The 11,662-nt window shown below is 44.0% G+C and overlaps 3 protein-coding genes across 3 annotated transcripts; 2 read left to right on the top strand and 1 right to left on the bottom strand.

Moving 5' to 3' along the window:
• The first annotated feature begins 720 nt into the window (after positions 1-720).
• On the top strand, positions 721-3,453 carry TUB5 (tubulin beta-5 chain). The gene is given in 4 exon segments (NM_001302737.1): positions 721-806; positions 1,477-1,880; positions 2,107-2,376; positions 2,626-3,453. Coding segments are annotated over 3 exon segments (1,341 nt in total). The 5' UTR covers positions 721-806; positions 1,477-1,486; the 3' UTR covers positions 3,303-3,453.
• Positions 3,454-5,609: 2,156 nt separating this feature from the next.
• On the top strand, positions 5,610-7,289 carry LOC104433896 (blue copper protein 1b). The gene is made up of 2 exons (XM_010046788.3): positions 5,610-6,138; positions 6,617-7,289. Exons 1-2 carry the CDS (start codon positions 5,928-5,930, stop codon positions 7,111-7,113), a joined length of 708 nt encoding a protein of 235 aa, XP_010045090.1. The 5' UTR covers positions 5,610-5,927; the 3' UTR covers positions 7,114-7,289.
• A 1,436-nt stretch (positions 7,290-8,725) lies between these two features.
• LOC104433894 (10 kDa chaperonin, mitochondrial) lies at positions 8,726-11,034 on the bottom strand. The gene is made up of 3 exons (XM_010046787.2): positions 10,804-11,034; positions 9,499-9,638; positions 8,726-8,962 (listed from the first exon to the last, which is right to left on the bottom strand). Exons 1-3 carry the CDS (start codon positions 10,906-10,908, stop codon positions 8,914-8,916), a joined length of 294 nt encoding a protein of 97 aa, XP_010045089.1. The 5' UTR covers positions 10,909-11,034; the 3' UTR covers positions 8,726-8,913.
• Between the last annotated feature and the right edge of the window lie 628 nt (positions 11,035-11,662).

Here is an 11,662-nt window from a genome sequence, read left to right as displayed (position 1 = left end):
TATAAAACTATATAAAAATATTTGATGTCGTCATTCCGTCAATTTAAGTTCGAGATAACATCGAACATTTTTATATAGATAAAATATTTTCAGATAATTTAAAGAATAGACTGATGCAATGAACGGGTCACATTAAGCAAATTTAAAAAATCATGGACGATATTACATATTGAACTAAAATTTATAGACTAAATTGAATAAATTAAATATTTATGGATGATATTGCACATTGCGCCAGGTTTAGGGACCATATTTATAATTATCCCTTAAAAAAATTGTCCCTAAAAAATCCAAATAGCCTCACATCAATTGCGCCAACGTTTGTTCGTCCGTTGAGCTATACTTGTTCTTGCCATAGGTAAGCTATACCTTTCCGAAATAAATTAATAAATTCTCTTACAAATCCGAGTCACGCACACCGTCAGGTCACAGTGGCAACATCGTCATTTCGGTCAAAGGTCACAAACGTCAAGCACAGCCGAACGTCCGAATATTTCAAAAAACCAAATAATGCGCCCACGCCCGGCCAAGCGCCCATCCGCACCGTCCAAGCCCCGCCATCGGACGGCATCCAGCGGTCCGCAACGGAAAGGGAGGGAAAGAGCCAGGGCCGTCCGATCTCACAGCCAAGCCTCCCCTCACCGTCTTCTCCCTCTCTTCAAACCCCCACTATAAAACGCCGTCGTTTCTCGCCATCGTCCTCCGCAACCTCTCAGTGCCCTTCCTCATCGCGCAACCCCGATCGGGCCTCGCTCCCCGTCGCTCGATCGCCGTCGCCTCGCTCGCGTTCCGGAATCTCCTCGCCGGTAAGTTCCGCCGACGCGCTTCTCGTTTTTCCGTCGCCGTTCGGTGCAGTTTGGTTCCGCTGGGGTTTTGAAAAGATGTGCGTCGAGTTCGATTACTGCGGTTTTGCTTCGCTATTTCTGGTCAGTGAGAGTGAAAATGAAGTGCTCGACAAGTGATGTTGATTGTTTTGAGCAAATTTCGTTTGTTCCGACGGTGCCGTTCGAGAATGTCACTGTTTCTGGCCTTTCCGTCGGTGAGAGAACGGCCCGGATCTGTTCGTTTTGGGTTCGATCAGATGATTTTCTGGTGTTCAGCGCCTCGTTTCGTCCGATTTCGTGCTGCATTTCTCGAGGAACTTGAGATCTGGGCTTTGAATAGGCGCCTCCATGCATGGTGGTGTGATGTTATGCTGAGATGATGAGGAGATCGTTCGCGGGCGAGACAGTGTCGGAATAGAGAGAAATCGCGAATGCTTACTCGGAGATTCCTTTCAGTCGATTCATTTGATTGTTCTTCTGAGGCTCGTTTGAATTGTCGGTTCAGAGTCGTTTTACTAGTTTCTCGGACCTGCTTGATTTATGTGCTGAAATCATGTGTTTGATTCATGCGAGGGTTTCTATTGCCCAATTATTGGTCTCATCCGTGGTCCTCTTGAGTTTTGAGGCATGTTTTCTCTTGATGTCCTACCAGATAAACGAAAATGAGAGAAATCTTGCACGTCCAAGGTGGACAATGTGGCAACCAGATTGGATCCAAGTTCTGGGAGGTTGTCTGTGATGAGCATGGCATCGACCCTACTGGACGCTACACTGGCACCTCTGATCTCCAGTTGGAGCGTGTCAATGTGTACTACAACGAGGCTTCATGCGGGCGCTTCGTACCCCGTGCTGTGCTCATGGATCTCGAGCCTGGTACTATGGACAGTGTCCGGACAGGTCCTTATGGCCAGATCTTCAGGCCAGACAACTTTGTGTTTGGGCAGTCTGGTGCTGGTAACAATTGGGCCAAGGGGCACTACACGGAGGGTGCAGAGCTCATTGATGCCGTTCTTGATGTTGTGAGGAAGGAAGCTGAGAATTGCGACTGTCTTCAAGGTACATCCATAGCTTTCTTCTTGATTTTAACTGCCAGCTTAGGCATTGTCTGTGCTGGATCTAATCTGCTTTCGGTAAATGCTATTATTGTAATGAACATGTGGAGCAGAGGCAGAGAGTTAAAGTTTTGTAACTAAACTTAGTTTTGCGAGGATGTGGCGTGTGCTGTTTGATTTATCCACTTTACTTGCAAAACTGTCTTACCGAGGATTTGTTTATTGTGCAGGGTTCCAAATCTGCCACTCGCTCGGTGGTGGAACTGGTTCTGGAATGGGAACCTTGTTGATTTCAAAGATCAGAGAAGAGTACCCTGACCGAATGATGCTCACTTTCTCAGTGTTTCCATCACCAAAGGTATCAGACACAGTGGTTGAGCCCTACAATGCCACCCTGTCTGTGCATCAGCTCGTGGAGAATGCTGATGAGTGCATGGTCTTGGACAATGAGGCTCTATATGACATTTGTTTCAGGACGCTCAAGCTGACGACTCCTAGCTGTGAGTATCATACTCATATAATTCAGTCTAGAAGCAGTGGATTCATCTTTTGACTGACTTCATTACCACTTTGCTATCTGATAATATTCTCGAGAGAGTCCATCAATCATCTTTTGACTGTCAAATGCCTTACAACTGTAATTAAACTTGGACAGTTGTGATCTCTGTTTGCTGTTATTCATTATTTGTCATTCGAGTCAATTGATGAATAATGGGGGCATAAGCTTATACGTGTGTACTCTATTGCAGTTGGCGATTTGAACCATCTGATTTCTGCTACCATGAGTGGGGTTACATGCTGCCTCAGGTTCCCTGGGCAACTGAACTCTGACCTCCGAAAGCTTGCAGTCAATCTCATCCCCTTCCCCCGTCTTCACTTCTTCATGGTTGGATTTGCCCCTCTCACTTCCCGTGGCTCTCAGCAGTATCGTGCTTTGACTGTCCCAGAGCTCACTCAACAGATGTGGGATGCAAAGAACATGATGTGTGCAGCAGACCCACGCCATGGTCGCTACCTCACAGCATCAGCCATGTTCAGAGGCAAGATGAGCACCAAGGAAGTCGATGAGCAGATGATCAATGTCCAGAACAAGAACTCCTCTTACTTTGTTGAGTGGATTCCGAACAATGTGAAATCTAGTGTCTGTGACATTCCTCCCAGGGGACTCTCCATGGCATCGACTTTCATTGGTAACTCGACCTCAATTCAGGAGATGTTCAGGAGGGTCAGCGAGCAATTCACGGCTATGTTCAGGAGGAAGGCTTTCTTGCATTGGTACACTGGCGAAGGCATGGACGAGATGGAGTTCACTGAAGCCGAGAGCAACATGAACGACCTTGTGTCAGAGTATCAGCAGTACCAGGATGCAACAGCCGATGAGGAACTCGAGTATGAGGATGAGGAGGATGCTGAGCAGGATATGTAAATGTGCTATCGAGAGGGGTAATACACCTTTGTTGCAGCAATTTATGGTGGTTGATGTCTAAGTACTTCATCCGGAGAGGGGGTCTGAAGAATGCCTTTTTTTTTTTCAGTTTAATCTCAGTATTTGGATATGGAAAAGTTACTTTTGTCACTGTTCATGCTTGCTTGCGGCTATTAATAGTATCATTTACTTCTCTTGAGTAGTGGCTCTTGACCACGGAGCGATGCATGATCTGTTCTTCGCTACTCATAGAAAGTGGTTTCTGATTCCAAGCAAGCGAACTCTCAGCTTCCAGTTCGAGAGGCTGTTCAAGAACTCCAGAACTCTGTTCCGCCAGATCAAATACGAGAACTCGATCCTCAGCTTGATGAAAATAACGACGATTCTTGAACCGCAATCAGATCTCGATTTTGGTATCTGTGAACTGAGTAGCTGGCTTGCATGTGCAACCGATAGCCATGATAGGTACATATGATTGCGATGCAATACGCTCCTCCGGTTTGAATTCGCCCAATGATTGCAGCACCGATCTCGAGTCAATTCGTCAGGGATAGGCATGGAAAATAAGTACAGCAACCATCGCCCCTTCTTTAAATTATTTGCTTTGAAATCTGGAGCCTCCAGCCGGGTCAGAATTCGAGGAAGCCGGTAAGTGAGAACATCTGGCTAGCTAACTTATGAAACCGATGAGATTTTTAATGTTTCCGGACAAAATTTCATTGGTGGGCCGTTTTACAGAATGTCACTCGCCTTGATATTTTGCATTTCGTAATTAAAGGAGAGCGGACGGCAATGGGCGGAGGAAAGGTCAAGTTCAACGTACGTTTGGCATCTCCACGTGAAATGGACCGAAAAAAGCTCCATGTAATTGGATCTCCACCCCACCCCACACTACCGACACCAACTTTTATGTCACTCTCCTCCGCACTGTTTTTTCTTCCTTCTTTATAGTAAAAGAATGGAGTGAGGCGACCTCCAGGGGCCCTAGCGGCCCTATACACGTTATCATAAAGATCCCATGTCATTAGAAATCTTTGATTTGAATGATAATAACTTTGCATATTCATGATTCGAGATTGATGAGCCCATCATCATAACTCCGTTGAAATATTAGCAATTGAAATATTTCTTAACTATTGGCATTCCACTCTCGCATAGGGGAAGGGAGAGATAGGAAGTTTGAATTCTCACATTCTCAGAGGGTTAAGATAAAAATGATTTTGTTTGAAGTGTTGATTTTGACCGTAAGGAAGTGGGGTAAAAATTTGAAAGTGAGAATTAGAGTAATAATATAATAAGATTGAAAAAAAATCTGTGTGTACGAGGCATACCATATTTAAACAACTCAATGCGTGTTGTTGAAAGGTTTTGCTTTTAACGTCTATGGAGTTCGTGATCCATTTTATCCTCTGGTTCAAGGCTCACTGTCGAGACCAGACCACCATAACCATCCTGCGCACCCGTTCAATGACCACTGATTTCACGGAATTCGATCGGCCCCACGAATATCAATCTCGTATAGTAGCCCCCGTATGACGCCTTGGTCCTTGATAAAAGACCCCAAAGTAATCAGCAAGCGCATGTGATGCCTCGTGTCGTGAACAGGGCGGTGTCCATTGCAAGTCGCACACCTGTCTGGACCCCTTTTTGCAATCTTATCTTTTAGTACGCACAAACATGCAAATGCAGAAGCCGAGATCAGCCATGTCTTCAGAACGAAACCTCAAACCCTCCCAAAAAGATTAGAAAAAGGAACCCGAATTTATACCCGCACTGAAATGCGTTCCGTCAGAGCTCACGTGGCTCGTTCATCGCCGGTGATCGTGATGGGAAATTGCTTGAAAGCGAGGGGATAATATTTACCATGCAATAATGGAGTAAGCTCGCTATAGAAGCAAAGCATCTCCCACGAACTTTCGCTCTTTTTCTTCTTTTCTGGGGTCTGTCTTTGCTTTTTTTCCCGGTGCAGAGGTTTTTACGGTTGAACTGCGTTTTGGGCGGGGTTTGCTTAAAAGATCTATTCCTTGCTTGATTCTCACTAAAATGGGTTTCTTCACTAGCTTTGATGGAACAAAATAGTAGCTGAACTTACGCAAATATGAATCATTGGGTAGGCTAATTCTCTTTAGCTGCTGGCCTTCCTTGAGTTTACGTGATTGCCGACATTATCTTTGCGCCAGTGCGGAAACATTCATGTGAGCATATAAAAGAGAGAAAAGGTACAACCGCAAGCAGAGTTACTTCTCTCACAGGGTTATCTCCTGAATTATCCCTGTTTTTAACTTGTGAAACCCCTCGTGATTTGGACAGGATAAAGCGTCCGGACAATAAGTCTCTAGTCTTATTCGGAAAAGAAATTGAAGTCCTCCCACATTAACCACCCCGACTCCATTGTAGGTACCACAGAGTTTTCGAAGCTAGCTCACGAATAAGGACACGCACGGACGAGACTGGTTTGGTAATTTAAGACGGCAGTGGGGTCATATTAGTCGCAAGAAAAGGCTGGAAACAACTCAACCTCCATGTCCACCCTCTCTCTCCTTTTCTTGTCCTGAAATCGACTGTTTACTCGAACATAACATTCAGCAACTGCGACTTCCTGTGCTCCACGGATCCCGAGAAACAATGGCACAGCGAAGGTACGGTTTTGGGCTGGTGACCTCTTTTTTCTGCATCTCCGGCTGTATTGCTCTCATTTCCCTCTCAGGATGTGCTGAGGCTTATCAGAATTACACCGTGGGCGGCTCCCTCGGTTGGTATGACAACCAAGAAAAGCCTGAGGTTGATTACCAGAAGTGGGCTTCTGCCAAGAACTTCAGTTTGGGAGATTTCCTCAGTAAGCTCTCTCACACCACAACAATCTCAAACATCATCTGCTTTCTCGTGGGGGGTTTTCTTGTTTGCTTTAAGTCACATTTGGCATTACTACACACTGCCGTTGGGGCTTGTTTGGCCTGTGAAACTATTGGAAACTGATTATGGTGCCACCGGAGTTGTTGCCTTTATTTGGAGTGAGTTTATTACAAGTGTTTGATCCCATCAGTTGTGATCGTGGCTCTGCAAATTAGACAATTTTTGTGATTTGTCAGGATCTGCTTGAACATCAGGCAAAGGGTCTGATTTTCACTGTTCACGCCGAAATGAATTCAGTAACTAGATCATGGTAGTTAAGTGATGAGCACCATCCTAATTGACCAAGTGCTGTTCCCTCGCTAATTTTAACTTTAAATATTGTATGATTGCACAGGAGTTATGTCTGAAGTGGATTTTTTTCTTTCTTTCTTATAATTGTTGAACCTTCTTGGGTTATGCAGTATTCAACACCGACACCAACCACTCGGTTGTGCAGACATACAACCTCACCACGTACAAGCTCTGTGACTATGAGGATGCCCGGGAAAAGGACACCATCCTATGGTCGTCCAGCGATCCTTCCAACACCGCCACTCACGCCGTCACTGTGCCCGTTCCGCTCGTAAAGGAGGGGCCGAATTATTTCTTCTCCAGCGATTACGACGGCGAGCAATGCCAGAACGGCCAACACTTCATGATCAATGTGACGCACGGGCAAGGCCTGCCTGAAAGTCTGAAGGACCCGTCGGACCAGTCGCCAGGTCCGGTCAGTCCTGATTCGGGGGATGACTCGGTACCCGACACTGTGGTTCCGTCCAGTTTCAACAATCCCCAAGAACAAAGCGCCGATGACGATGAGCCATCTGGGTCCGTTGCTCTAACAGCTTGGGGTGATAAGTTCTTGAATGGACTGCTCTTGATGGTTTTGGGGACTACATTGCAGACCCTGATGATTTGAGTTCTTCGTACTCTCTGATCTATCAATCATCCTCGTCTTTGTTTATTTTTTTATACAGATTTGTATTCAAAATGTTTACTTGATGCGCTATACAGTATTCTTGTAGAACATGGAGTGAAAATGATTCAACGATTGTCAGATATATAAAACATAAGCCTTTTTTTTTTTTTCTAGAAGACGAGCAGATCAGTCAATGATTGCAACTGCAATCTTTCGCAGAAATTTCAATACATTGCAAGAAATGTGAAGCGGACACGTATACATTAGTGCATAATGAATGGTGGACTGGTGCACATGGGGTGTTGTTCAGGGGTTTCAGTCATCTCTACATGATTTCTCATTTAAAGTAAGGTTTCCGGACGACATAGCTTTTGCTTACTGAACCGAACTGTAGTGAAGTGTTTTGATTCTGAATGAGATGCTGTGTCATATTTAACTCACAATTCATGAGGATGCACCTAACAAAAATGAGTATATATATATATAGCAGTTAATCAGTCCTCGTCACCCTTGTCCTGACCTTATTATATGAAAGAGACGCAATAATGATAATGTCAAAGAGAAATTTGCCAATACCAGCTGGTGATTAGTTGGCTGTTTGCACTGCGGATAGTCAATTCGTGCAGTGTAAAACATTCAGTCGATAGGTCTGCTTTCTTGACAAGGAAACGAGGTGAAACAACACTGCTCAGCTTATAAAAAAGAGCAGGGGTTTGATTTTGTTAGGAAAAGGTTCATCAATTGCCTGGGATTCATTACCTTTTCCCCTGTTGATGTTTGGTTTCTAGACAATGAAGAAATTTCTTCGGGCAAAAATTGTGGACGTTGCTGCACATACAGATAGTCAGCTTTGTACAGGTCAAGAAATTCATTGTTGCTAACATCAGACAGAATACACCAACAAGATTACATCAGCGGATGCCTTGGAAGCACTTATCTAGCAATTGAATAGATAAACTTTTCATTTGATAACGCAAAATTGTCAGTATAAGGGCTTGAATCTGTTTCAGCACGAGCTGAGCTTGTGACAATTGAAAGCGTGGCCGTCCGTTGGTAAAGTACCTATGAAGTTCACGAGGCCTTGTTGTTTGGTGATGTGATGCGTCTGTTGAAAACTCTTGCTTCTGATGAGAAGCATAGGCTAAATAAACACTAAGCATAATGAGGTAAACTTCGGTAGTTGATACCCTTTGGCAGCAAATTCCTGCCTCCAGGATCTGAGCACTGGGACATTTTCGTGACATCATGCGACAGAGACCGCTTCGCGCGCATCTTGCAAAACAGGGGCATGTAACGCACGCTCTGGTCCGTCACCTAAAGTTTGCCAAGAGTTTACCGACTTGTGCTGTGCTTTTTATCTTAAACACTGACCAGCATGATCAAGCCTCGTTAAGCTTCCCCGATTCGATTGCAAAGATCCTCGATCAAACGAGCATTTATGTTTTGCAGGGATTGATGGAAAGGCCTACTACGCGTCAGTTGTAGGAGCCAAGCGCCTTGAGAGCCTGATAAGACATGGTCCCACCCAACGGTGTCTGAACACTCGGCGCGACATCACACTCAAAGTGATAATGTTGCCAATCAGTCGCTGACAACGATGGCAAAAGAAAGATTTATGTAATGAGGATCAATAGCTTTCCATTGCAACGTAGACTCAAGTGTTCCTGAAAGCTCAGTCCAAATCAGTTCTAGCTAAGGTTTGAAGTCTCATGGATCATTTGAAAAAGAAAACGAAGTTGCAGAACAACAGCACTCCTTGACAGTAATTGTTCAATGCCTCCAGAGTAAAAGAAGAGCAGGCTAATCATGGAGTGTCCCCAAGATGTCTTCATCTCTATACAGATGATACCTGCATCATTGAAGATGTGGCTAAATGAGAAATCTAAAGCTAACACAAACAATAGCCTGAAGCAGGTATCGCAAAAACAGGAGAAAGAAGCATGAAGAAATCGTGAGCACGATTTCTTGCTCAAAAAGGCGAGCCAACGAAAATGTTGTACCCTGTGGTCGGTTGCCACAGGCTCAGTGTAGCAGCAAAGTATACTATGATTCTACCGCCGATATGAACCTTACAAATATGGACATGATATGACAAGTCAGGATTGGCAAAAATATGAAAGTCATCGTAGTGGCCAATCTTTAAGGGGGGGTTACCCATGGAACAGTATTCTATCAGCCTCCGCCATTTATTTCATTTGGAGTGGCAAGTGATTGATAAGGCACAATTCATGAGGGAGATCAAATAGAGCAAATGAAGAAACCAGTTGTTGCAGTATTAACAGAACAGAAGCAAAAGGCACGCTAACTTCATGACAGAGCAAAAGGCACGCTAACTGAACCAGTTGCAACCTGCAAGCACAAAGCCACGCAAGATTATGAACTTACTCTTTCTCACCAAGCTTTACTTCAGTTCCACCATATTCAGGCAAAAGCACCGTCTCTCCTTCCTTCACGCTAACAGGAATAATCTTCCCATCCTTATCCCGAGCTCCAGGACCCACTGCCATAACTTTTCCAGAATTCAGCTGCACCACGAGCATTGGGAAGAATAATGAGACCAACCAAGCATTAAAATGTTTGGACAACAAACAGCGTCATTAATCCTAACAGAGATACAAAAATCGGTTAAAAGACAATGCCGTAGATTGAGACATGTCAGGGTTTCGATCCATAAAATCTTCATTTTAGTGGTCTAGACAAAACTATGTATTGAATGGATATCCCCATATGTCTGCGCGCGCGCATGCGCGTGTGTATAGAGAGAGAGCACCTATCTTTACTCACTCTATTGAGAAAAGAAGATGAATTTTCTCAAAAAGAACAGAAGACCCTTGTTTTAGATGGGAACAATGAATGACTTTAATCCTACCGGAAGAATGGATGGCAGTAGAGGTAGAGCATCATGCTAACAGACCCACTATGTGCTCAAATGATATGGAAAATGTTCACTCAATGTCTTCCGACCTATTCAACTACTCACCGTGGATTAAGAACTCATACTTATTGACCAAACCACTATTATCGCTCACAATCTTAGAAAGAAAAGCCTCCTTTGATCCTTGCTAATGCCAAACCTTGTTCTAGCTAAAACTTGAGAAATCAGATTCCCCCATACTCGGAGAAATCTTCAGAAAAAGGACTATTCCCAATGTTACTACCGCCATTTCATTATAACAGCAAAGAAAAAGATGAGGGAGATTTTAAGCAAACTCGACTAATTGCAGAAACGATCCTTGAGCTCCTCACAGACGATAAAGTGGGGCGAAAAAGAAATGAAAAACAAATAACATTGCCGCAGAAGGCAAATCCGGCATAGCACGTAGAATAACCCATAAGGGAAAACAGAATCAGCAACGTCAAGAAGAACTCATGCACTCGGATGGGCATCGAAGAGAGGATAAAGCACTTATCAACTCAAGATGCAAACTTGCGCACGATTCATTCGACAATTAAGTTGCTTTCCACACACGAAATTACTCAACGAACTGGAAACAAAAGAATCCGCAATCACAAGGTTTAAGACTGCCACCGCAGCTCCGCAATGGCAACAGCAGGAACTAAAAGGACCACGCTACATAAATCACGAAAGAATCCGACATCCTACGACACGTTTCTCGTCCTCCAGCACGTCATCGAAATGGATTCTAGTTGATAACACCGTATCAAGAAAAATGAAGAAAAGGGAGGAACCTTGGTGGTCTTCTCAGGGAGCAAGATCCCGGTATTGGTCTTGGACGGAGGCACGATCTTCTCTATCAGAACGCGATTGAGAGTTGGAATCAGACGCTTCGCCATTGGGAGAGAGGAATCCGAAGAGCAGGAGCTAGAGAGAGGGGGAAGTGGGGAAGGGAGTGACTAGAAGTTTCTGCAACTAAGCTCCGGGTGAAGGGTTTGGGAAGGAGAAGGTAGGGTTTTACCGTTTTAGGAGGATTTATGGGCGCGTGCAAGTTCGAAAATGCCCCTGCGGTGTATACTCTTTTCTCGGTCACCGAAACTTGCATATTTTCGTCATTTACGGCATTTTTTTTTCCCCTTACGCACCGTGTTGAATGACGTAGAAAATTATTTTATTAGAAAAATCATTTGAAATAACTAATTAATGAAAAATATTTTCATAATTATTCATTTCCTGCAAATAAACACACATTTAATTTCCTGTTTGGTTATGGAAGAATTAGGTAGACGCACAAATAATCCCTAGGAAATTAAATGATGGACTCTTAAAATGCGCATGACAACGTTTTTGATTGGGAAATTTTTTTTTTTTTGAGAAATAATTTTTTTATATTTTTATTCCAAGAAACAATTTCTTAGTAAAATAAGGTATTTGGTAACTACATAAAATTTATACTCCGAAATAGAAAAATAATAGAAATGCGTTTGGTACGAAATAATTTCTTTTTTTGTATTTATTCGTTTTTATTCTTATTCACGGATCGCCGACCATCGACCGTCGCCGCTCGTCACCGCCCGCCGCCACCACCGCACGATCATCGGCCACCAACCGTCATCGCCGACCGCCATCGACCTCTGGAGACGGTGGGCGCCG

The sequence above is a fragment of the Eucalyptus grandis genome, chromosome 2, assembly GCF_016545825.1.
Source record: "Eucalyptus grandis isolate ANBG69807.140 chromosome 2, ASM1654582v1, whole genome shotgun sequence".
In the NCBI taxonomy this organism is placed as follows: Eukaryota; Viridiplantae; Streptophyta; class Magnoliopsida; order Myrtales; family Myrtaceae; genus Eucalyptus; species Eucalyptus grandis.
The sequence above is the reverse complement of the archived record's forward strand: the minus strand, read 5'-3'. Positions and strand labels throughout refer to the sequence as shown.